The sequence below is a fragment of the Halichoerus grypus genome, chromosome 1 (assembly GCF_964656455.1).
Source record: "Halichoerus grypus chromosome 1, mHalGry1.hap1.1, whole genome shotgun sequence".
Taxonomy (NCBI): domain Eukaryota; kingdom Metazoa; phylum Chordata; class Mammalia; order Carnivora; family Phocidae; genus Halichoerus; species Halichoerus grypus.
Window position 1 is genome coordinate 206,958,540 of NC_135712.1, and position 25,553 is coordinate 206,984,092.

The following is a 25,553-nucleotide window of genomic DNA, read 5'->3' on the forward strand; positions in this document are numbered from 1 at the left end:
ACTGGGCCCCAAGCGGCAGTAAGGGGAATTCAGGGAGGTTCAGAAATAAAACATTTATTACATGAAGAGGAACGACGGGCGGGGGGAGGGGATGGCCACGAGGTCTGCCCCCTCAGGTGGGGGGAGGCTGGGGTGGGCAGGGGAAGGGGGTCCATTCGGCCTCCCTGGGGGGCAATGTCCACACCCGTAGCCAAGGAAAGGGGCAGATGCACAGAGAGCAAGGGCCTGTGCCCAGCGCAGGGTGAAGGTGGGCGCTTGAGGCTGGTGGGGCAGGGGGCTCCCTCCCTCTGCCCCTTCCCAACTTAAATAGGCATAAATAAGAAGCGTCCGGACTCTCAGGCCACCAGGGGCTGCCCCGCCCAGCCCCCTTCCCCGCAGCCTAACACGAGTGCCGGCCCGTAGGTCGGTCGTCGGGCGGCCAGTCATCGGTCGGCCAGCCAGCCGGGGAGAGGCTGCCAGGAAGGCGGCCGGCTCCCAGGCCGCGGAGGTAGTTGGAGTCAGTGTCCAGAACGGCCGGGCCCTCACAGCACAATCCATGTGTATCGCTCACTGTCTGCCAGAACCTTCAGTGAGCACCCTGCAGGGAAGGGTCAGAAGGGAGCCATGGAGTCTCTGCAGGCCCAGGCTGAGGGGAGGGGCCTGCCTCTCCCTGACTTGATTTGGGCCACAAGGTTCCAGAAGGCAGCGACCCTGCTGAGTTATCCGGCGGCCCCCCAGTAGAGGTCTGCTAAATGAGTGCATGGACTGGCTGGGGGTCCCCAGGTGCCACACCCGCCCAGTCCTCCCCGAGCCTGCCCTCCCCCCATTCCAGTTCCACTAGCACGGCCAGCGGACTCCATTCAGGAACACTGAGGAATCCGCATGTGCTCTAGGCCTGGATGGCACCAGAGAAGGACCTCGGTCCTGACCGTCACCGGGTCACGGGGCCCACCTTTGTGCAGCGCCTCGTTGGTCATCCTATTGACGTAGCGGCCGCTGCTCTCGGGCACCAGCCACTTCATGACCATGTCCACGCAGCTCTTGCGGTATGAGCTCCAGACGCTGCCGCTGAGGGCAAGGGGGTGAGGGCTCTCATCACCCAGGCCACCCACCCCGGCCCCCGGCCCCCAGCCCTGGCCCCACCTCACCTGGTCTGCCCCTTGACCTCGGTGAGGTCGCCGACACTGACTGTCACGAAGATGCCCGTGTTGAGGTCCCATGCCACCTTGAGGCTGGTGTGATAGGTCTTTGGTCTGCAGTGGGGTGGGGGGCAAAGGAGAAAGGGATGGGACCAGTGGGTCCCTCAGCTGGGACCCGGGCGACCCTGAGGGTCTTCGGTCTTTGGAGCAGTAATGGAGTGTGCGGTCCAGGTTTTGGGGGCAGGGGAAGTCGTCTCCCGTCCCGACTCGCCCACCCCTGCAGAAGCAGCTGAATGTGGCCCCGTGCTGGGCAGATGAGGGGCTTCTCTGCTCCCCCTCGCTCACCGGAGCTGGCCCTCCTCGGTGGGGGACGGGAATGCCAGGAGCAGCAGGCCGATGTTGATGAGGACTTGATTGGTTTCCGGGCAGACCTGGGGGGGTGAAGGGGCGGGGACGACAGGGACAGCTACTGAGGTGACACCCAGAACAGAGAGGCCCTGGGCCCGCCCTGTCCCCCTCCCCGGGGCCCACCTCCAGGATGACAATGTCATAGTCACTGAAGGAACAAAACTGGTGGGCCCAGGTGGCATCATGGCGGATGACCTCGTTGATGACGTATTCAAAGTCCAGTGTGAGCTGCTCCACCGTGAGGTACTGACCCTGTGGGTGGTGGGCCGGGGAGAGCTGCTTCAACTGCCACCCCCGCAGACTCCCCGGGGGGGGCTGCCCCCCCCCCCACTGGCACCAACCTGGACGGCGGCCTGCTCCCGCATGGGCCGCAGGTTACGGCCACGGAGATCAGTCACCACAAAGGGCAAGGAGATCTTGTCATCCTCGAACTCTGAGGGAACAGGACATGGGAGTAGGGGTGGGGGGTGGGGGCCCCCCCACGCCTAGGGCCCTGCCCGCTGGGTGGGTTCCCGGCTCACCGTCCTCTGGCTCCGTCCCTTCGCTGGAGCCCAGCACGTAGTACAGCTTGGTGTAGTTGACGTAGCCGGGCTCCGGGGCGGGCGCCTCGGCTGCAGGAGGGCTGTCTCGGGGTGCCACCTCCCCGCCTGGGGCCAGGGGCTCCGAGGGCAGACGGCAGCGGCTGCCCGACGGCCCCGGGCAGGGGGGCGGCCGGGCTTCCTCCAAAGCGCCCCCCCTTGCCTCTCTAGCCCTACGGAAGATGTCGGCCACAAACTCCTTGGCTTTGGCGACGGCGGGCGAGGGCTCGGGGGCCCCGGGGGGCCGGGCGGGGGCCACTTCAGGGCAGGGGCTAGGGAGGGCGGGGGGCACCTCAGGGCTCTGGGGCCCAGGGGGGCTGGGAGGGGCGGGGGGGCAGGTGGTGTGGTCATACAGGATTTGGCAGAAGCTGCTCTCGCCTGGAACAAAAACCAGAGAGGGAGGTGGGGGGCGGTCAACAGACAAGGTCAAGTTTAGGACACTGCCAACCGCCCTCACTGCCCCGGGGGCCGGTTCTTAGAAATCCACCTTGAGGAGACCCTTCTACAAGACTTACCTATGTTTAAAGATCAGTCGGGAACACTCAGAAGGGAAAAAGGCCTTATACACACGCGCGTGCACATAAGCAACACTTTCATTCAGACTTTAGTTCTGAGCATCTACCAAATGCCACACACTAAGGACATGAGCGAATAAGACACAAAACTCCCCGCCCTTGGGGGGCTGACAGTGACAAAAGCTAAGTTTACTACACAGCCATGCCTCCTCCCCAGCGGGAGCTGACTGGCTTGGGCACACGGCAGCCAAATCCCAGGCCTCCATCTGTCTCTGCCTGACTAGGGACCGGTCCCCCCGCCCCCCCCGGGGGATGTAGGCGCAGCACGGACAACCCTAACGCACTCAGCGAGCAGCACCAGGAGCTGGGCACCACCTCCGCAGGGCCCCCCACAATCAATCCTGGGAGGGTGGGGGCTGTGTCCTCCCAGTTCAGAGACTAGGGACCGAGGCTCAGAGAGAAACTTGTCCAAGGTCACACTGCAAGACAATGCGAACCAATGCACTGCTGTCCACCAGCGTGGACAAAACTCACTCCCCTTCTGTGTAAATGGTGAGGTGACAGACATGGGTGACCGTGCCCCCCTCACCCTCGAATGCACACAGCTGAGTCCTGTCCCACGTGGCCCTTCCTACAGAGACCCATAGCCACAAGTCCAGGGGGTACGGGCCTCAGCTAGGCCCGGCTTGTTGGGGCTCACAGCTTGACGAGGGGCAGGGCCTTGCCCACAGCGGCTCAGGCGGCCAGGGTCAGGAGGCCCCCGGATGGGCCTGGGGACAAGGCATCCTGGCCCTTGCTGATGTGTGGGCTCAGTTATATACATTTAATTCTCTTTTCATATCCGCTCCCCTCCCTCTCCCAGGGGCAACCATTTTAATGTAGTTAGCGGGGGGGTCTTTTCATTTGACTGGGTTCTTGCAAAATCGGAACATTTTTAATTTATATGTAAGTGGTATCATTATCCGGTTATAGATCTCCTTCCGTTTCTCTTACATTGGAGCACGTCTTTAAGGCAACGCTCCACGGACATGCACGCTGGGGCGCCCACTGGGGCTGCTGATCCAAGAGAATACCTGCCTTGTCCCACCTCCCTGATCCCCAGGGATGGACAGCAGGCAGCCCCCAAAGCCTTGGACGTGCCCAGGCACAGGACTGTGGTCACACGGCTGCCGTGCGGCCCCGAGAGTGCAGGGGAGGCCCCGGGGCCCCACATCACCACCGGCCGGTAGCATCATCCAGCTTCTTAACTTTGGCCACCCTGTCAAGGGACATCACCTTGTGATCTCACTGGCGCTTTTTCTATTCCCAAAGACATACGACAGCCAGCTGTCCACTAACAACTCCCTGAAATTTTAAATTTTTGAAATGAGCACTGTGCCACCCAGCATGGTAGCCACGGCCACGTGTGGCTGTTTGAACTCAACTAAAACGAACTGATACTAAAAACTCAGTTCCTTGATCACGCAAGCCACTTTCAAGGGGCTATTGGGGGGCAGCTGTAGCCGACCCGGCAGACACAGACCATCCCAGCCCTGTGGAAAGTTCTAGAGGACAGCGCTGGGGTGGAGCATGGCTAGCTTTGGAGTCCGTACTCCCGCTTTCCAGCCGAGTGACCTCGGACAGGGGACTTCGCCTCTCCAGGCCTCATTCAGGGTCAGGGGACTGGGGGCCCTGAGGATTCCAGCAGGTGCCGGGCCCAGCATCAGAGGGGGGGGCCTACCTGCCGAGTGGACTGAGACGGCGCAGGCCACCAGAGAGTAGCTGGTGTTGAGCAGCACCACCTGGTCCTTCTTGAGCTGGAAGGCGGGCTGGAAGGTGGGGAAGGGGTAGACCACCTGGTACTTGGTGTGCAGCATGAAGCCGTGCCGCAGGCACTGAGCGCTCGGGTCACCTGCAGCGACACACGGCCCGCAGGCTCACTCGTGGCCGCGGGGCAGGGAGGCGGCCCGCACCCGAGGCCCCCCGGCCGCTCACCTGGGTGGGCCCGGCTGGCTTCCCGGCACGCGGCGCAGCGGCCCGGCGGTGGCACGGCCACAGTGCTGATGTAGATGTCTCGGTGGTTCTCGTCACTCATCATCATCATGTTCATGAGCATCCCGTTGGCCGAGCGGGTGCTGGGGGCCGGCACGCCTTCAGCAGCCTGGCCCACGCCCCGCCCTCCCCGGTCCCCGGGCCTTCTGTGTCCCCAAGTCTTACTTGAAGCCAAAGACGATGACCTTGGAGGCATCGCTGGGCCACTCGCACACGGTCAAGTACAGGTCACTGTAGATCTCCTCGTCCTGGAAGAGCCGCACCTGCCGGACCTGAGCAGCACGTTCAGGGTCGGTATGGGGTCACAGCGGGTAGGGTGGGGGGCGTAGGGAACCCGAGGCTGCACCACGCTGGGCTGGAATCGGAGCTGGGGCTGAGCTGGCAGGAGCACCCTTTCTGGGGAGGGAGGTGCTCAAGCTAGGGAGTCCCAAGCAGCTCCTACACCATACCCCTCTGCCTTCCTGAGGACAGGCTAGGGAGGCTCCCCTTACGAGGAGGGGAACCAGGGAGGCCAGCCTGGCACAGGCGGAAGCTGAGGAGAGCCCTGCCCCAAGAAAGGCGACTCTGCCAGACACATCAGTTCCACGCCCAATCCACCCTGAAACCTGTTCACCTCTCCAAGCTCATGTGTAAACTGGGGTAAATGCACTAACCTTCTGGAAAGAGGGGGGTCAAGGAGTCAAAGTCAGGGTTAAGCGAACAGGCTAGCAAAGCTCCGGGTCCCACCTGGCCTGAGCCTGCGGTGTCCTTCTTAGGCATGTATGCTGAGTCGAACCACACAAAAGTGCCGCTATCTACCCACTTGCAACTGTAAAAACGGCAACTGCACATGGTTTGACCAAATACACGGAATACTGACAATGACCCCTGGAGTAGAATTTCTCCACTTTGTGGACAAGGAAGCTGAGGCTCAGGGGGGTGCCGTGATCTGCTGGTCATGCCGCTGGAAGGGACAGCCCAGCCCTGGGCCCGGCCCTACCAGCTTGAGTTTGCTGTGGACGTTGAACTCCCACCAGTACAGATGGTAGATGTAGAAGGAGAAGTCATCATCCCCGCTGCTGCTGGTGTACGAAAGGACGTAACGGCCGCACTTGGAAAAGCCCAGGAAGATGTGTCTGTGGGGGTGGGGGCAGAACAGCAGGTCAGGACCAGCCTGCCGCCCCCGCCCAGCTCCCCCACCCCTGCCCAGCTCCCCCACCTCAGCCCAGCCTCGCGCAGCCTCACCCTGCGTAGAGAAAGTCCTCGTCCACAATGTTCTTGAGCGAGACGCAGACCCTGGGCGGCAGCTTCCGGAAGAGGCGAGGCGAGAGCTGCCCACTGATCTGGGGAAGGGGTGGCCCTGGCTCATGAGGTACCATCACCCCCAGTCCCCTCACCTAAAGCACAGCAGCACCCCAAGGTCTGGCCCAGACACACAGGCCCACTTCCTAATAACCATGACGGTCAAGAGTGGTCCAAGCTCTGGAAGGTGGGAATAGCTGGGGAAGATCAGCTGGGCCTCACCTGAGCCTCCCCTTCCACCAGGGACCCATGCCACCCTCCCAGCCCCACATCTCTCCAGCCTCAGAGCCCCTCTTGCCCAAGCAACCAGGTTCTAAGGACCAGCAATGGTATCACCCCCCACCCCCAGGAAGGTTCCCCATTCACCCTTGGTCACAGTGGGCCACTGGCTGACTTCCTGAAGGCTGCTTCATGGTGCACTGGGCTGTGGGTGTCCTCGACCCCTAAGGAGGCTTGACCAACTGAACTCACCTGTCCCTGACCCACTAGCTTACACACAGGGTGCTCAGGACCTTTGGGACGGCCTTGGCCTCGGCTGGGGACCCACAGAGGCAGAACAGTGGGGCTGACCAGTGACCTTCCAATTCCTGCCCAATTCCCCCTTCTCAATTAACCTAGCCACCTTCTAACCGACTCCCTCATCCCAAAAACTTCAAAGAAGGATGAGGGGGGCCAGGCAGGCACAAGCTGCGTAGTAGGGCATCAGAGAGCACCCTGAGTGCTACAGCCCAGTCTGAGTGAGATACTTGGCCTTGCCCTCAAGACAGTACAGTCTGATGGGAAAGAGACCTATCTGGGGAGCTCCCTAGCGGACGGGGGAGACAGCCCACTCCTCAAGGGGATCCCAGTCTGATGGAACAGCCCTGTTGGTGAGGCCCAGGCTGACAGGGGAGACACAATCCCCATCCAGGGAGCTTCCAAGCTAAGGGTGGAGCCACAGCCCAGCCCAGGGAACAACCGGGCTGAGGGCGGAGACTGTCCCTGCCCCAGGACCTCGTCAAAAGGAGGAGACACAGAGCTGCCCTCACAGAGTTCCCAGCCTAATGGAGAAGGTGCTCCCCCTATCCACAGGGATACAGTTCTGCCCAGGTTGCTGCTGACCTGACAGCAGATGCACATGTCTGCCCTCCCAGAGCTCCCGAACTGATGCGGGAGACACATGCTGGCACGCTGTGACTTTACCGTCTGATGGAGAAGACAGAGCCGTGCTCAGGGAGCTCCCAATCTGACGGGAAAGACCAGGCTTTCTCCAAGGAGGTCCCTCCCATTCAATGGGGGAGGCAGACACAGGTACAAGAACTCCCAGCTCCCGTGTGGTCAGAGCCGGGACAGAGAGAGGAACACCAGGCAGAGGAAGCCCAAAGCCGGTAGCAGGGGCTCCGCCAAGGGGGCGGGAAGGCTCCATAACGGAGGGGCCATGAGAGCAGGGTTTTGGAAAAATGAGTCTGACCCTGGATCGCCCCCTTCCTCCTTATTCCTCCAGCGACCCCCTCCCACCCAAGCCCTTTCTCGGCCACCCCCATCAGCCCTTCCATCCGAGCCCCCTCCCCGGGACCCCGCCCCCAGCCCCCTCCATCCAAACCCCCGTCCCAGCCCCCTCCATCCAAGCCCTCTCCCCCGGGCCCCGCCCAGCCCCCTTCCTCCGAGCCCCCTCCCCCGGGGCTCCGCCCCCAACCCCTCACCCCGCGAACGCCCTCCCTCCCTCCGCCTCCCTCGTCCCATCTCCCCACCCTCCGGCGCGCTCCTCCCAGACTCCAGGCCTTACCTTGACCCGCTCCAGCTGCTTGAGGACGTGCTCCCGCCGCCGCCCCGCTGCCCGCTTCCCCCCGGCGCCCCCGGGGCCGCCGCCGCCGCTCCCGGCCCCGCTATTCCGCTCCGATTTCGAGCTGGGCGCCATTTTCACCCCCTCCCTCCACTTCCGGAGCAACCGGCCTTTTCGTCCCACCCCCGCCGCCTCCTCATTGGCCCTTTCTCGGCATTGAGGCCGGTCGGTTGGGTGAAAGCCCGCACTCGGGGCCTCTTCCCGCTGGGCCTGTCCATCATAGCCACCTCGGCCCTTGATTGGTAGAGATGGTACAGCCCCCGTGGTTCGCCGCCGTATTCCCGCCTTTCCGCAAGGACGCACCCGTCAGAGGCCCCATTTGCGCCCCTTGCCGAGATGACTTTGACCGGATAGGCGAAGGCCCCTATCCCTCTCGGCGGCGTCACGCCCCCCTGTGGCTGGTGGGTTTCCATGGAGACCGCGGGCGGTCCAGGCCCGTGGGCGGGGCGATCGAAGCCCCTGGTCCACACCGGCCGGAGTCCTCACAGCGCCCTATCCGGATGCACAGAGGCCTGGCGAGTATCCTGGGGCCACCCGGCCAGGCCGAGGAAAGGGCTTTGCAAAAAAAAAAAAAAAAAAAGATGAGATTAAATGAAAATATCTTTCGGATGGGCTGGGGGCGGCCTGGTGGGATGATGATGATGATGATCGATGATAGCATCGATCGCTTATATAGCACTTCACATGTGCTAGACATGGTTCTGAGCTTACAACAATTCTATGTAGTAGGTCGCTGTTGTGCCCATTTTACAGATGACAGTAATAATAATTGTTGAATGTCTGCTAGGAGTATCGTCTTCATGTGGCGTTTGCTCATTTAATCTTCGCAACAGTTTTGCAGATAGGTCCTTTTATTATGTCAGTTTTACACAGGATGAAACTGAGGCTTACAGTGTAGTGCTCCTGAGTACCTGACATGCGAATACCTCAACTGTGACTATAATCAGGGAGGAAGTGAATGGATCTTGCTCTTCACATTCTTCCAGCCTCATGCATTCATTTAGTCAACAAATATTTATTGAGCACCTACTATGTTCTAGGCGCTGGTGAACAAGACAGGTGATAAACAAGGAAATAGATTTACAAGGAAATAGATTTCGGTTACCTAATTTCAGGTAGGATTAGAAATCAAAGGGAAGAAAGAAGGCTGCTCAGGATAGTCAGAGAGGGGCCCTGTGCAGGTGAGGAAGAGGAATATTCCAGCAAAGACAAAGCCTTCAGAGGGATGAGGGTGGCATGACTGAGACACCGCAAAAAGGCCAATTGGGCCAAAGCAGGAATGAGCAAGGAAAAAAAATAAGCAAGGAAGACAGATAAGGACTCGGAAGCAGGCAGGGAGTGTTGGTAAGCAAGATAGTTGGATTTTACTCTTAAGCAGAAAGGGAAGTCTCTGGAAGGTTTTTAGTAGATGATGGAATCTGCTATGAGATTTAAAAGATCATTGTGATCCATGGGGTACCTCACTGGCTCAGTGGGTAGAGCATGCAACTCTTGATCTCAGGGCCTTGAGGTCATGCCCCATGTTGGGTGAAGAGATTACTTAAAAAAAAAAAAACAACTAATGGGGTGCCTGGGTGGCTCAGTCGGTTAAGCGGCTGCCTTCGGCTCAGGTCATGATCCCAGGGTCCTGGGATCGAGCCCCACATCCAGCTCCCTGCTCAGCGGAGAGCCTGCTTCTCCCTCTCCCTCTGCCTACTTGTGCTCTATCTCTCTGTCAAATAAATAAATAAAATCTTAAAAAAAAAAAAACTAACAATAGAAGGATCGTTGTGATCCAAAGAAATAAATAGCAATGAGTCCATACTGGTATAAATAAATGATTGAATAAAAATGGGGGAAAAGAGACCACCATTCCATATAGAAGCTGTCCAATTAATAAGTATAGAAGGAATGAGGGAAATAAAAAATCATTATCAGACAAACACCACAGTTATAATTGCAGCAAGCAAGATCTACCAATGAGTGCTAAAATTAGTGGATCAAACTTCAAGGAGAAACGCAACATTTGCCTACCCTAAAAGTATCTCTCCTAAAATATTTATTAATTACTGGGTTTTTAAAAATATATGTCCACGGGGGAACCTGGGTGGCTCAGTAGGTTAAGTGTCTGACTCTTGATTTAGGCTCAGGTCATGATCTCAGGGTCGTGGGATTGAGCCCTGCCTCAGGTTCTGTGCTGGGTGTGGAGCCTGCTTGGGATTCTCTCTCTCTCTCTGCCTCTGCCCCTCCCCTGCCCGAGCACTCATACATGCGTTCTCTCTCTCTCAAAAAAAAAAAAAAAAATCCACAGATTGTTTGATATTCCTCCTTCCAGGAGGTGGAGCTTAATTCACCTTGTTGGGTGTGAGCTGGATTAATTTAGTGACTTGCTTCTAAGGAATAAAAGTATGGAAAGTGCAAAAAGTAACCTGACAGTGGAGAAACCTGGCAGATACTACCTCAACCAGGTAATCAACATTATCATCCCAGGGGAGGCGCCTGGGTGGCTCAGTCTGTTAAGCGTCTGCCTTCAGCTCAGGTCATGGTCCTGAGGTCCTGGGATTGAGCCCTGCATCAGGCTCCCTGCTCAGCAGAGAGCCTGCTTCTCCCTCTGCCCCTCTCCTCTCATGTTCACTCTCTCTCTCTCTATCTCAAATAAATAAACAAAATCTTAAAAAAAATTATCATCATAGCAATGAATCATGTGCATGGATCCCCGAAATGATGTAATAAGGACACATCACCTCCCTGGTATTGTCTCCCAAACCTATAACCTCAATCTACTCATGAGAAAACATCAGATGTTTGTCCCAAATTGAGGGACATTCTACAAAAGACATGACTAGGACACTTCAAAAATGTCAAGGTCATGAGGAAGCACCTGGGTGGCTTAATCGGTTAAGCATCCAACTCTTGGTTTCAGTTCAGGTCATGATCTCAGGGTCCTGAGATCCAGCCCATGTTGGGCTCTGTGCTCAGTGTGGAGTCTGCTTTGAGATTCTCTCCCTCTCTCCCTTTGCCCCTCCCCTCCACTTGCTCACTCTCTCTCTCTCAAATAAATAAATAAATCTTTTTTTTAAATGTCAAGGTCATGAGAAACAAAGCATGACCAAGAAATTGGCACAGATTAGAGAAGTCTTAGGAGACGCAATAAATGAAATATGATGTGATGTCCTGGATGAGATCCTGGACCCGAAAAGGACACCAGAGAGAAAACTGGTGTAATTCATACTAAGTCTGTAGTTTAATGAACAGTATTGTGCCATGTTAGTTAGTCTCTTCTTTGTGACAAGGGTCCCATGGTTATGCAGGATGTTAACATTCGGGCCAGTGGGGTGAAGAGTAGACAAGAACTTTGCAGGGTGTCAATATTGCAAATTATCTTAGCCTGTTGAGCTGCCATAATAAAAATACTATAGACTGGGTGAATTTATGACAAACACTGATTTCTCACAGTTCTGGAGGCTGGGAAGTCCAAGACTAAGACCCTGGCATAGCCAATGTCTGGTGAGGGACCACTTCCTAGATTGTGGACAATTGCCTCCTTGCTACATCCTCACATGGCTGAGACAGAGAGAGAGGGAGAGAGAGATCACCAGCTCTCTTACAGGGCCCTAATCCCATTCATGAAGGCTCCATCCTCATGACCTAATCACCTCCCAAAGGTCCCACCTTCTAATACCATCACATTGGGGGTTAAGTTTCAACATATGCATTTAGGGGAGACACAAACATTTAGTTCCTAGCACAAATCTTCTGTAAGTTGAAAATTATTTCAAAATAAAAAGTTTTTTGAAGAGTTTTGGTGAAAGGTCATTTGGTTTCTGTGTGGAGCGCCTGGGTGGCTCAGTCTGTTGAGTGTCCAACTCTTGATTTTGGCTCAGGTCATGATCTCAGCGTTGTGAGATGGAGCACCATGTCTGGCTCTGCACTCAGCAGAGAGTCTGCTTGAGATTCTCTCTCCCTCTCCCTCTGCTCCTTGTCTCGCTTACTCTCTCTCTTAAATAAATAAATAAATAAATCTTTAAAACATTTTCATTCTCTCGTATGTCATGAATACCACAGTCAAAATTTTTTTTTAATTCAACAGACATACAAGGATATATGGTGGCAACGCCCCCTCTCCCCTCCGCCCCAGCTACCCAATTTTCCCTCTGAGACAGCGGATACCTTTTTTAATTTATGAAAATGATCAAAATTGCCATCCTTGCTCTGCACCTTTTTTTTTTTCCTCCACAATTAGCCCTACTCACACTAATCCATACAACGGTTTGAATGGTGACCCACAAAAGGATATCCTGTTGTCCTAACCCCTGGAACATGTGAATACCTTATTTGGAAAAAAAATGTGTAATTAAGTTAAAGATCTTGAGATTATCCTGGATTAACCAGCTGGGCTCTAAATCCCATGACCAGAGTCCTTATAAGAGAGAGGAGGATGAACACACACACACACACACACACACACACACACACAAAAGGCCACGTGGAAATTGAGACAGAGATTGCAGTGATGCAGACACAGACCCAAGAACATCAAAGCTTGCCAGCAACCACCAGAAGCTGGAAGAGATACAAGGAAGGAGCTCCAGAAGGAACAACTCTGCCAACACATTGACTTTGGACTTCCAGTTTCCCCAAGTCCAAATAAATAATTTGGACTTCTGAAAAAAATAAATGTCTGTTGTTTTAAGCTACCTTGTCTGTGGTCGTTGGTACAACAGCTCCAGGAAACTAATACATTATGTAGAGATCGAGGCCCTTGTATATTCTAGATCTGGGTGGGTCTCTATTATTTTAATAGGACACATTTTTTGTTTGTTTATTCCCCTCTTATGGGCTTTTTTTTTTTTTCCATTTGCTCACACAACAGATGTTCGCTGATCACCTGGTATGTGCTAGACGTTGTTCTAGGTGCTGGGGGACAAAGGTGACCATGGCCAAGGGCCCACCTCCACAGTGGGGGAGGACCATGGATAGTGGGCAAATATATAAATCAGGACACGAGAAATACCAGGAAGAAAAATAAAGCAGGGAAGAGGAGAGAGAGACAAAAATGTTGCTTCCGATCGGGGGTTCTGGTGAGGGGCTCTCTGAGGAAGTGATGTGAATTAAAACTGGGATCCCAGGCAGGGGAGAATTTTCACTGTAATAAAAGAGCCCCACAGGGGACGTCCTTGCACAAATCTGTTACTGGCTGTGTAAAAATTTTTCCAGAATAGGGGCGCCTGGGTGGCTCAGTTGGTTAAGCATCTCCTTCGGCTCGGGTCATGATCTTGGGATCCTGGGATCGAGCCCCTGCTCAGCAGGGAGCCTGCTTCTCCCTCTCCCTTTGCCCCTCTCCCCTGCTTGTACTCTCTCCCTCAAATGAATAAACAAAATCTTTTAAAAAAGTGATTTTTCAGAATAGACTTCTGGATCTTGAGTGCTGCAGAGAGAGTAATACTCCAAATAGTCCAATTGCTCCTCCCCAGCCCCCCACCCCTACCCTCACTTTCTTTGTCCCTTGCAGTCACGCAGGACTATGTGACTAATCCTGCCCAATGAAACTGGAGCAGAAGGGTTAGATGGTACTTTTGTTTTTTTTTGTTTTTTTTTTTTTTTGTTTTTAAGATTTTATTTATTTATTTGACAGAGAGAGACAGAGGGAGAGAGGGAACACAAGCAGGGGGAGTGGGAGAGGGAGAAGCAGACCTCCCGCTGAGCAGGGAGCCTGATGCGGGGCTCGATCCCAGGACCCTGGGATCCTGACCTGAGCCGAAGGCAGACGCTTAACGACTGAGCCACCCAGGCGCCCCTAGATGGTACTTTTGGCTGCAAACCCTGAAAAGCCGACTTGGGAGTCCTGTCTCTGTTTTCCACTGTGTCCAGCAACGGTGGGGGCTGCTTTCAAGATGGGGCAGCTTCTGTTGGGCTGGATCTCTGAGTGGCTCAGAGACCCTGCTGATCTGTTGGGGTCATATTGTGTGGATGACCAACTCTGGTGTTAGTCCTGACCTTCGGGGCTGTGATCTCGCCTGCCCATTTAATACACAGGTGAAACAGAACCAATATGGTATGTATCTGTAGGTATATATATCATATATATGTCCTTTATCCTTTATGTATATATGTATATCCTTTTATACATGCACATGTGAAACAGAACCAATAAGATAGATATATCTGTATCTATATATATCTCTTATCATACGTGTTTACCCTTTACATATATATATCATTTTATATATACAAAATATCTCCTTCAATCTATATATAGATAATAGATCTATGTCTATCTCTATCTATTGATCGATCTATCTATGCCTATATCTACATCTCATCTATTTATCTATCCATAGAAAGAGAGATTTAGGGGCACCTGGCTGGCTCAGTCATTAAGCATCTGCCTTCTGCTCAGGTCATGATCCCAGGGTCCTGGGATTGAGCCTGGAGTCAGGCTCCCTACTCAGTGGGGAATCTGCTTCTCCCTCTTCCTCTGCCACTCCCCCTGCTTGTGCTCTCTTGCTCTTTCTGTCAAATAAATAAATAAAATCTTTAAAAAAAAAAGAGAGAGATTTATGATGAGGAATTAGCTGATGTGATTATGGAGGCTGGGAAGTCTCATAATCTGCCATCGGCAAGCTGGAGACCCAGGATCCTCATGGTATAATTCCAGTCTGAGCACCAAGGCTTGTGAACTGGGGTTGCTGATAGTGTAAATCCCAAATCCCAGTCCAAGGGCAGGAGAAGACCAGTGTCCCACTCAAAAGTCAGACCAGAAGAAAAAAGGGCCAATTCCTCCATTTGAAAGAGGACTTTGGCTGCCTCCATCTGGACCTCAAACTTTCCAAGTTGGGTTCTTCTTTCCAGCTTGTCTCTTGGCTCAGGTGGAAGACGCTGAGGGCAAAGCCTCCTGAGTTGGAAACTGAAACTACCCACTCAAGCATAAGGACCTCCCTGAGCTAGCAAGACCCCATCCATGATTGACTCCAAGACAATGATCGATTTGACCTTCACTGCCCACATGCACGTACCCACCCACCTTTGCCCCACATTTTCCTTCTATAAACCTGGAAGTATTTTCTGCACTTGGGAGACCGTCTTTGAGACACCAGTCCACTGTCTTTCCTGGTGTTGGCCTCACTGAAATAAATTCCTTTCCCTGCTTTTGGATTTTGTCAGCGGCAAGTGGCTGAACCTGGTCTGTTCGGAGCCCCTGGAACCAGGTGCACTTGTGCCCCGGAGCCCCGGCCACACCTTTTCTGCTTTTTGATCTATTCAGGCTTTCCGTGGATTGAACGATGCCCAACCACACTGGGGAGGGCAATCTATCACATTAGAGAGTTCGCTGATTCAAATGCTAATCTCTTCTGGAAACACCCTCACAGATGCACCCAGAAATCATGTTTAATCTGGGCACCCCATAGCCCAATATCATTTTATAATATAACCTTGCACTTGACCTATACGATTAACCATCACAAGCACATGGCAGGCACATTTTCAGTTCTACCAGATACTTTCAGGTTCCTCCTCTCTTTCTGACCCTCCTTCTCCATGACTACTGCAGGCTCTCTTCTGCCCACCCCTCAGGCATAAGCCTTCCTCAACAGTTTCCCTTGATCTCCCTTCTCATTTTATACTTTCTTCTTGGCTAGTGCCATCCATACTGTGGCTTCAGCTCTCACTCTGTGGATAGCCTCTGTAGTTGTTAGGATTAGAGTATGTTGTTTTTTCAAAGAAGAAAAAAATAGAAATGGTGGCTTACACAAGAAAGACATCTGGGGAACCTGGGTGGCACAATCAGTTAAGGGTCCCTCGGTTTTGGCTCAGGTCATGATCTTGGGGTAGTGAGATTGAGCCCCGTGTTGAGCCCCATGCTGGGCTCCATGCTCATCACAGAGTCATCTTTAGATTCTCTCTCTCCCTCTTCCTATGCCCCTCCCCCGCCTCTCTCTCTCTCTCAAATAATAAATAAATTTAAAAAAAAATCTTTGTCAGCGGGGAGTCCGCTTCTTCTTCTTCTTCTTTTTTTTAAAGATTTTATTTATTTGACAGAGAGAGAGATAGTGAGAGCAGGAACACAAGCAGGGGGAGTGGGAGAGGGAGAAGCAGGCCTCCCGCAGAGCAGGGAGCCCGATGCGGGGCTCGATCCCAGGATCCTGGGATCATGACCTGAGCCGAAGGCAGACGCCTAACGACTGAGCCACCCAGGTGCCCCGCGGGGAGCCTGCTTCTCCCTCTCCCTCTACCCTACTCCTTGCTCGTGCTCTCTCTCTCTCTCTCTCCCTCTCAAATAAATAAATAAAATCTTAAAAAAAAAATCTTTGAGCCTCATAGGGCCCCAAAGGGGCCTAACCATGAGAGTTTCCCCGCTTTTGTCAAACATGCCCCCCGCCCGGAGGGAGAGACTCCCAGCCTAGCCAGCTCCTCTATCAGCCAGACCAGCTGCACCCCATCTGGTCCTCAGCCTAATGGGTTCACCTCTCTGCCAGCCTGAGAAATTATCCAAACATGTCAATCACATCCTCCCATGGGAACCAGAGGTCACCTCATCCTTTTGTCACTACAAAGCCTGCCTGCCATAGCTCCTGCTTTTTAAATTTTTTTCTTTATGAAAAAAAAAGTATCCTAGCTTCTTGGTGATTATATATACAAGATTCACACTAATTTAAGCATATTCTTTTATGAATAAGCAATTTTCATTACTAAACTTTGGAGGCCACAGTTTAAATAAATACGCTAATTTTGTGAATTTGGTGACTATTCTAGCTGTTTTGACCCTGTTTCTTGACTCTGCTCCCATGTGTGACACCCCCACGTGGCTCTGCATGGCATGCAGTGTCCTTCCCCTCCTCTGGGCTGTGAGTATATATGACTAATAAGCCAATGCCGATTTTTTCTATACAGGGTTGGTTGTCAGATGCTTGGCTACCTTGTATCATTTAGAGCAGGAGATCCCTCCTTCACCAGCAGGGTAGATAGGAGGTGATCAAAACCCTAGTCATTGCAGGGATGGCCTTCCTTCAGATGTGAGATGCAGGTTGTTTCTATGTTGTTGCTCCGCCACTCAAGGCCACTATTCTCAGGGTGATGTCATCGCCCAAGATGGCTGATGGAGTCCCAGCCATCACATCGACCTTCCAACAACGGGGAGGAGAAAGGCACTCCCTTTCCCTCAAAGTTGTGCATACCACGTCTGCTTACACAGTCATAGGGCTGTACCTAGCTGCAAGGGAGGCTGGGAAATGTGGTTCTTTATCTTAGGCAGCCATATGCCCAGCTAACTATCAGTAATTTTATGAATTTGGCTCACATCCTGAAGGGCTAATTAGCCAGATGAAAGCTGATTGAGAAGTTTGGCCTTAGCCTCTGTCTTGAGGTTGAATGCCATTAGAGGATGAGGAAGGGCAAGCCCAAAGTGCACCTTGGGATCATTAGTTGGTACTGATTTAAGGCCCTTCCTTTCCTTCTCTAATTGGGAGACTACATTTCCCATCATTCTCTTGTTCTCTTTTGCATCAACCCCACCTCCTCCCTGTACCCCCCAGCAACCAAAATGAGACCAGACTGCTGCACTAGCTGCCCAGTGTTACTGCAACTCTCCCTTGTTCCCATGACCCTATGGTCCTCCTTACTCTGAGGTCAGAGCCAAGAGACATCAACACTTGCTCCCTGTGCAAATCTTCCCACACATACAGACACAATCCTACATGCATTCCTGAAGGTGAAATAAATGGTGATTATGCTAGGCTCTATGCTGGCCGACCACACTCCTCCGCTGCAGGCCCTGCAGAACTCTTTGCTGGATAGGGGAAGGCTGGGCTAGGCAGGGCAGGGCTAGGAAGGGCGGGGCGGGGCAGGGCAGAGCAGGGCTGGGCTGGGCTGGGCAGTGCAAGGGAGAGACAAGGGAATTTCTTGCAGGGAGATAAGGCCAGTGGGTCATCTATAAGAGCAGTGGTTAGGTTCTCAGCCAATCAGCACATTCCATCCTTCTGGCCACAGGGACTGGTTCCAGATGGACATGTGACCAAAGCTAGGCTAATGAGATTTTTTTTTTTAAGATTTTTTATTTATTTATTTGAGAGAGAGAGAATGAGAGACAGAGAGCAGGAGAGGGAAGAGGGTCAGAGGGAGAAGCAGAGCTGAGCAGGGAGCCCGATGCAGGACTTGATCCCGGGACTCCAGGATCATGACCTGAGCTGAAGGCAGTCGCCCAACCAACTGAGCCACCCAGGCGCCCCGAGGCCAGTAAGATTTAAGCTTGAGGCTGGGGATGCACACATGTTGCTTCTGGCACAGAGAAGCCTGCTGGTAGAGCCGAGAGACAGAGAGGGAATCCATCCTGAGGACGTCATTTGAGCCCCAGGATCCAGCTATGCCTGAAAGATACATCCACCGAACATTTCTGTTCATGAGTCAATAAATGCCCTCATTTGCACTAGCTAGTTTGGTTTGGGTTCTCCGTTCTTTGCAACTGAAAGAGGCCTGCCAGAAACAGCTTGGTTCTCATTGGGGCTAGGATCAATGCAGTAACTCAGTAGCTCTGTGGGGCTAGTCCCATTACTCTGCCAGGGAGACGGAGGAGCTTCTACCCAGTGTCCAAGCTAACAGCCACTGGTCCCACATGGAGAACTTGGGATGGGGACTGTTGCTCTCTTCTGGCTGAAACTAAGACCTATCTTCTACCCTAGCCCCGAGGGACCCTGAGTGTCTCTTGTCACAAGCCCACACAGTCCTGGGAAATGTGGGCAAATGACCACCTCCAAGTGTCTTCCATTGTGGAAGAGGGATTAATAATACAGACACCCCCTCTCTCCATCATTCTCCCACATCTTGGTCCCTTCTTCCCACTCCCCTGATGTACTTCACTGCCCCCACCCTCCCATAACAGGTGTTGTCTGGAGCCCACCATGCCCCACTCAGGCCTCACCATCAGGCACCTATATCTGTTTAGGGCTGGTGCCTGTTCTCCCCAAAGTGCCACTGGATTCAGACCCTTCAGGGGCAGCCCTCAACCAGTGCTTGACGGAGGGAGTTGGAGAATCAATATCCCAGCTCCCCCCACCCCCCGCCCAGGTAGGACGTGTGTCCTACACAATCAACCAGCATTCCCCAGCAGGACTGAGCCCCATCTGCCTCCGGTGGGAAGTTGCTTGGTAACAAGAGTGACAAACTGTCCCAATGTGCCCAGGACTAAGGGTTTCCTGGGACACAGGATTCTGAGTGCTAATACTGGCCAGCCCCAGGCAAGCTGATTATCCCAGCAATAACTCATCATGGACTGCTCCCTTCCTTCCCTCTGTCATTTCCTTGCTCCCCTACAGCTTCTTTCTCTAAGGCAAATGCACTCAACCCTCATCTCAGGCTCTGCTTCTGGGAAGCCTCCCCCCCTCAACCTCCTTCACCCTGTTTATCCAGCCCATCGGCTCACCCACTTCTGAGCTGAGCATTTGTGAGGGGCGGATGTGGTGCTTAGAACTTTCTGTACACTACCTGGCTTTGCCTTGTGAGAGCCCTTCGAGGAAGGAAGGGTATTCTGTCATCTCTGTCTTATGTGTGGGAAAACTGAGGTTTGGGCAGGAAAATAATTTGCCTGAAGACACCTTGCTGGCAAGTGGTGCGTCTTGGGAAATAGGATCTGGGGCAAAGGTCGGCTTCTCCCCACGCTGCTGCCCTGGGGTACAGGGCATGGAATATGCCGGGCACTGTCGCACCCACCTCATATGGACTATCTCATTTGATCGTTACACGGCTCCTGAGAGATGAGACAACCATCCCCCCCCCAACTTTCAGGAGTGGGAGACCAAGGCCCAGAGAGGTGGCAGAGCCCAGGTTCAGGCCCAGGCAGGCTGGCGCTGAGTGCATATCCTTAACCACCGGGCTGGTGCCTCAATACGTGTAATTTCCTTTCAGGCGGCAGCTGTGGCCATTCGGGGAGGGCGGGGGAGGGGCCCAAATGGCCGAGCTGGCTGAGAGACACCCCCCCCACCACCACCCCGGGCTGAGCCCAGACCTGCCCTGACCCCTTGCTGCCAGCCCCAGTTCCTTGGGGACCCTCCTGTGGCTTGAAGCATCCTCCACTCCTCTGCCCCCACCCCTATTTCTGTGGTTGGCCCAAATACCAGACAGGGCGAATCTCAGCTTTCCCCCAAGCATTCCATGCTCCTGTGGCCCGGCCCAGGCTGGCCGAGGTTACGCAAGCTGAGCTGGGGTGGTTGGTGGGGGTGGGACTGAGGGGACGGGCTGGCCTGTCCTCACCACCCCATCCGGCAGCCCGCCCACCCTCCCCAGGGCGGGGACGGGGGTGGGCCAGCTAGTTCTCCACTCCCCCCCAACCCAGCCCCTGGGAGAACAAGCTGGGTGGAGGGTGGCCCGTGCCAAGAGATGGGGGGCGGTGGCAGCCACGGAAGAGGCTCCAGGAGGTGACTGCCTGGTTTCCATTAGGGAGCCCTGGTCGGCATTTCAGGCAAGACGGCAGAGCTGGGGCTGGCTATGGTAAGGTGGGGGTCGGGGGGGGAGGGCAGGGGAAGGAGGGGAGTCTGCCGGTGGGGATGCTTCTGTCGCCATGGTGACCTGGTGCCCGGCCTGGGGACACCCTGACCCATCGGTCCCTCTATTCCCAGCGGCTGAGCCTACTACTGGTTCTCCTGCTGCTGACAAGCCCCCCACCCACGCCCGGCATGGAGGACGCCGCCTTCCCCCACCTGGGGGAGAGCTCGCGGCCCCTGCCCCGCGCCTGCCCCCTGCGCTGCTCCTGCCCCCGGGCAGACATGGTGGACTGCAACGGCATGGACCTGCAGGTGTTCCCAGACAACATCACCAGGGCAGCTCAGCACCTCTCCCTGCAGGTGGGGCCCCGGGCCGGGCGTGGTAGGGGGAGCGTGCAGAGCGCTGGGGTTGAGGCTGGTGGGCTATGGGGTCCGTGTTGGGCATGCGGGGCTTGGCAATGGTGGGAGCTGGCCTTGATGAGAGTGTTGGGGTCTGTGCGTTGGGAGCGAGAGGAGGTGGGGGTACAGATATTGGAAGTAAGAAGGGCTGAGAGTTTGGAGGTGTTAGAGGTCAATGTCTTGGCAGTTATAGGGTTTTTTGGGGTCAGTGATAGAGCATTTGGGTCAATTGTGGGGGTGATGGAGTATCAGATGTCAATGTCTTTTTGGTTATGGGGTTGTTTGGAGTCAGGGTAATGGGTGTCAGGGGTCAATTATAGGAACAGACGGGGTGCCGGGGGTCAACATCTTGGTGGTCACAGGGCTGTTTGTGGTTACAGGGTTGTTTTAGATGCAGGGTAATGGGGCTTTGGGGATCAAGTGTAGGGGTGAGGGGTGGCAAGGCTCACTTGATTAAGGCAATGGGGAGCTGGGAATCAGGGCTCTGGCCACTGGTTGAGGGCTCAGGGCTGTGAATCCCTCCCCCAGAACAACCTGCTCCAGGAGCTCCCCTACAATGAGCTGTCGCGCCTCAGCAGCCTGCGGACCCTCAACCTCCACAACAATCTCATCTCCTCCGAGGGTGAGGGGACCTCTGGAGGAGGGAGGCCGGAGGCGGCCCCTTCCCTCCCCTGCCAGGTCTGTGGGTAGCTCTGCGGTAGTTCCCAGAACTGCCCTTTGCTGAGCAGGATGGAAACTCAGGGCATGGTGGTGGCTGTGGCTTTTGAAGACGGGTGGGGCGGTGTGTGGGAGGGTGCCTGGAGGGGCCTCTGCCAGTCCCCAGACAGGAGCCCTGGGGCAGCCGGGAGCACAGACTCCCTCGCTGCCCCTATCTGAGCCAGGCCTAGGGTCCCCTCACTGCCCGTCCCGCTCCCAGGGCTGCCCGATGAGGCCTTTGAGTCCCTCACACAGCTGCAGCACATTTATGTGGCCCACAACAAGGTGAGCATCCCCACCTGCCCTGGCCCTGAAGCCTGACCTGGCCGGGGTCACACCGCAGAGCGCAAGAGGGGACAGCAGGGGGCTGCAGGGCAGGGCGCCAGGACCAGCGTCGCTGTGCTCCCACAGCTCTCGGTGGCCCCCCAGTTTCTGCCCCGCTCCCTCCGAGTTGCGGACCTGGCTGCCAACCAAGTGACAGAGATCTTCCCGCTTACCTTTGGGGAGAAGCCTGCGCTCAGGTAGCCCCTGGCCCAGCCCAGACCTCTCAGACCTCAGGTGTGCCTGGGGTCACCCCCTACCCTTGGAAGTCTGAGGGGTTCATGAACCTGCCCGTGGGGGTCTGAGGGGGCGGAGCCCTAGCCTGGGGGCCGTCTGAGGCAGGACACCCTGGATGCTCCGTCTGGAGAACTCCACACTGAGGCCGAGACAGTGGGTACGCACACGCACGTGCACACACCGAAGGCAGCTCTGGGGAGCAGGGTAGGAATGGGGGTGGGTGGGAAGGCCAGGGGAGGGCTGGTGGCCGGAGCCTGGCTCCCCTCAGGTCCGTGTACCTCCACAACAACCAGCTGAGCAACGCCGGCCTGCCCCCCGACGCCTTCCATGGCTCTGAAGCTGTGGCCACCCTCAGCCTGTCCAGCAACCGGCTCAGCTACTTGCCGCCCAGTCTGCCGCCCTCGCTGGAGCGGCTCCACCTGCAGGTGCCCCTCCCTCACCTCGCCATCCCCACGTTCCCGCCTCCTCAGGGCCGCCTCACCTCTCTCCTGGGGGAGCCCTCCACCTCCTCACAATTCCAGTAGTCGGAAATATCTTTGAGTTTTGTCCGCTGGTCATTCACAGGTGCTCTCCGAACAGCCTTGCTCAAGTGAGCTCCTTGTCACTCCCTTACTCAAGAGCCTGCCATAGCTCCCCGCCGCCCTCTCTCCCTGACCCCCGGTCTCATTCTCTCCTCCCTTCCCAGAACAACCTCATCTCCAAGGTGCCCCGAGGAGCCCTGAGCCGCCAGACCCACCTCCGTGAACTTTACCTCCAGCACAACCAGCTGACAGACAGCGGCCTGGATGCCACCACCTTCAGGTGGGGCCTGGGACAGGGTAGGACAGGGGTGCGGCCTTGTGCTGGCAGGAGGGGTTGAAGCTTCAGAGCCTGGGCGCCCCAACCCTCTATCCCCCTCTGGTGTATGACTCCCAAACCGAGGCCGCGTTTGGTGAGCGCCTGCTGTGCGTCAGGCTCAGCCAAGCCCCTAGCAGCCATCCTCGCTCCCGGCTGCTCCGTGCCGCAGTCCTATTATCCCAACCTCATCACCGCCACATGCCCATCTTGGACCCAGAACCCTGTCCTGCGCCTCCACGTCCAACCCTCAGGCTGGAAGCTGCCCTGCCCTCAGCAAGTGTGCCTCCCGCCCACATCCCTCAACTCCTCCAGCCCCAAGCTGGGGTCTCCAGCTTCCACCTCAGGACCCCTCCTCACCCCCCGCCCCCAAGGTCCCCCCTGCCCCCAGCCCCCGGCCGCTCTGGGCACGCAGCCCAACGCCGGCCCTCTCTCCCGCCAGCAAGCTGCACCACCTCGAGTACCTGGACCTGTCCCACAACCAGCTCGCCTCGGTGCCCGCCGGTCTGCCCCGCGCCCTGGTCGTGCTGCACCTGGGCCGCAACCGCATCCGCTGGGTGGAGGCGGCCCGGCTGCGCGGCGCCCGGGGCCTGCGCTACCTGCAGCTGCAGCACAACCAGCTGGGAGCGACGGGGCTGCCCGCCGGGGCGCTGCGGCCGCTGCGGGGCCTGCATACGCTGCACCTGTATGGCAACCGGCTGCACCGCGTGCCCCTGGCGCTGCCCCGCCGCCTGCGGGCCCTGGTGCTGCCGCACAACCACGTGACCGCCCTGGGCGCCCGCGACCTGGCCGGCACGCCGGGCCTGGCCGAGCTCAACCTGGCCTACAACCGCCTGGTGAGCGCCCGAGTGCACGGCCGGGCCTTCCGGCCGCTGCGTGCCCTGCGCAGCCTTGACCTGGCCGGCAACCAGCTGACGCGGGTGCCCGGCGGCCTGCCCCGCAGCCTGCACGCCCTGCGGCTACAGCGCAACGGGCTGCGGGCCCTCGAGCCGGAGCTGCTGGCCGGCCTGGACCAGCTGCGGGAGCTCAGCCTGGCGCACAACCGGCTCCGGATTGCAGACATCGGGCCCGGCACCTGGCACGAGCTACAGGCCCTCCAGGTCAGGGGCGGGCTGGTTAGCCGCGCTGTCCCCACGGCCCCTCAGCAGCTCCCCGCGAGGCCCTGAGATGCCCCAGAGAGAGCCCAGCCCGTGGGCCGGGGGTGGATACGACAGATGCGGCCTCCGGGCCTTTGGCTGTGCCAGCCCTGCCACCTGGGCCTCGGCAACCGCCCCGCCCACCTCCCCCAGCAAACGCGGCGCCTCTAGCTCCTTCTGAACACCCTGGATTCCGCCGAGGTTAGAGCATCTGTGGGGGCCAGGCGCTGTTCTGGGAACTGCAGATGCCACAGCTCCTGGCCCGGCACAGACATGCTAGTTAGGGAGAGAGCAGTCGACCACGATCCGAAGTAAACGGTGTCGGGAGGGCACGAGGTGAGGGAAGCACCCTCTCTGTGAATGACTGACTGAATCCATCCGTCTGTCTGGCGTCCCAGCGCCTAGATCATGGCCCGCCCCAGACGGAACTCAGCGTACCTCTGGCAGGGGGAGGGGCAGAAGGCCCGGGTGTGGCGTGCCCCGGAAGAGAGGCTGGGGCCTGGCTGCGTGGATGGCTCAAGGCCTGGGGCCACCACGGCACCGTCTCTGCCCTTCTGGCCAGGTGCTGGACCTCAGCCACAACGAGCTGTCCTTCGTGCCCCCCGACCTGCCCGAGGCTCTGGAGGAACTGCACCTGCAGGGCAACCGCATCAGCCACGTGGGCTCCGAAGCCTTCCTCAGCACACCCCGCCTGCGCGCCCTCTTCCTCAGGTGCCCCGGGGCGGCCGGGTAGAGCGGGTCCAGGTGGGCGGGGGTCGGCGCCCCTGGAGGGCTGCGGTGGAACCCGAGCAGGCCTGGGTGGGTCAGGACGGTTGCGGCCCCCTCCCTGGGCACCCACTCTCATGCCCGCCTCTTGGTCCAGCGCAAACAGGCTTCACATGACCAGCATCGCGCCTGAAGCCTTCCTGGGCCTCCTGCACCTGAGTGTGGTGGATACGGCGGGGAACCCCGAGCAGGTCCTGGTCCGGCTGCCACCCACAGCTCCACGTCAGCCACGGGCGGGGGGCCCCTGAGCCCGGAGGGGCCCGGCAGCGCAGCCCAGACCCCTGGGGCTCCACTGGGCCATGGACTGAGGAGACAGTGGGCACCTGGGGCCTCGACCAGGCTCTCTCAGGCCTTGAGGGCTGGGCCGCCTGACCTGTGTCGGCCAGGAGGCTGGGGCAAGGCCACCGCCTCCACACGCAGGGCGCCCTGGGGGAGGCCGAAGCGTGCAGCCCGCACACCAGGCACACGCCCCACCCCCCGCGCAGGTGGAGACGGCAACAATAAAGCCTAAGCCTTCCGAGTGCTCACCACCCGCCAGCTGCCCTTCACCTCGCAGGAGGTGCTCTCACCATCCCCGCAACCAGCTGAGGAAGGTGAGGCCGTGGGAGGCTGAGAGGGTCAGGCGACTTGGTCCCATAGCCAGTGCGCAGCAGGGCTGGCTCTCAAAGCCCCGAGACACTCGCGGGTCGCCAGGAACCGCCACGTAATGCCTGACCACGCGTGTCAACCCAGATACGCCCAAGGCCACCAGCTACAGAAACACGGGGCACGGGAGACACCCCGAAGCGGGCCACGGACCCTCCCACGTATCCTGGCAGCAAGTGTGCAAAGCGGACACATCCTTCAGAGGCACACGCCCCCCCAAAGCCTGCCCCTCTTGCAGACACCTCGCCATCAACCCCCGGAGGGACTGTGGGGGCAGACCCAGCTAGTCACAGAGGGTGGGAGCAAGAAACAAAG

General features: G+C 56.7%; 2 protein-coding genes across 4 annotated transcripts; one reads left to right on the forward strand and one right to left on the reverse strand.

Moving 5' to 3' along the window:
* Positions 1-38: 38 nt before the first annotated feature.
* On the reverse strand, positions 39-7,847 carry DCAF15 (DDB1 and CUL4 associated factor 15). Its single transcript, XM_036066504.2, has 13 exons — positions 7,697-7,847; positions 5,875-5,972; positions 5,630-5,765; positions 4,816-4,922; positions 4,594-4,733; positions 4,340-4,510; positions 2,048-2,482; positions 1,868-1,959; positions 1,650-1,778; positions 1,464-1,549; positions 1,128-1,232; positions 932-1,047; positions 39-577 (listed from the first exon to the last, which is right to left on the reverse strand). The coding sequence occupies exons 1-13, from the start codon at positions 7,826-7,828 to the stop codon at positions 522-524; spliced, it is 1,803 nt and encodes a 600-aa protein (XP_035922397.1). The 5' UTR covers positions 7,829-7,847; the 3' UTR covers positions 39-521.
* A 12,214-nt stretch (positions 7,848-20,061) lies between these two features.
* Positions 20,062-25,545, forward strand: PODNL1 (podocan like 1). Of its 3 annotated transcripts, none has more exons than XM_036066476.2 (10): positions 20,062-20,212; positions 20,341-20,565; positions 21,133-21,226; positions 21,521-21,585; positions 21,712-21,821; positions 22,127-22,283; positions 22,544-22,659; positions 23,135-23,792; positions 24,391-24,539; positions 24,691-25,545. In XM_036066476.2, the coding sequence occupies exons 1-10, from the start codon at positions 20,210-20,212 to the stop codon at positions 24,839-24,841; spliced, it is 1,728 nt and encodes a 575-aa protein (XP_035922369.2). In that variant the 5' UTR covers positions 20,062-20,209; the 3' UTR covers positions 24,842-25,545. The 3 variants fall into 3 exon arrangements, with proteins under 3 accessions (XP_035922369.2, XP_077910792.1, XP_077910796.1); XM_078054666.1 differs by having other exon boundaries at positions 24,227-24,539; positions 24,691-24,852; XM_078054670.1 differs by lacking the exons at positions 20,062-20,212; positions 21,521-21,585 and having other exon boundaries at positions 20,466-20,565; positions 24,227-24,539; positions 24,691-24,852.
* The last annotated feature ends 8 nt before the right edge of the window (positions 25,546-25,553 follow it).

Coding starts and splice junctions, on each gene's coding strand:
- PODNL1 (XM_078054666.1), top strand. Junction 20,566..21,132: donor CTCAGCACCTCTCCCTGCAG/GTGGGGCCCCGG, acceptor TCCCTCCCCCAG/AACAACCTGCTCCAGGAGCT. Junction 24,540..24,690: donor CTGCGCGCCCTCTTCCTCAG/GTGCCCCGGGGC, acceptor CTCTTGGTCCAG/CGCAAACAGGCTTCACATGA.
- DCAF15 (XM_036066504.2), bottom strand. CDS start 7,828: ATGGCGCCCAGCTCGAAATCGGAGCGGAATAGCGGGGCCGGGAGCGGC. Junction 2,483..4,339: donor CGTCTCAGTCCACTCGGCAG/GTAGGCCCCCCC, acceptor TTTTTGTTCCAG/GCGAGAGCAGCTTCTGCCAA. Junction 578..931: donor CAACGAGGCGCTGCACAAAG/GTGGGCCCCGTG, acceptor CCTTCCCTGCAG/GGTGCTCACTGAAGGTTCTG.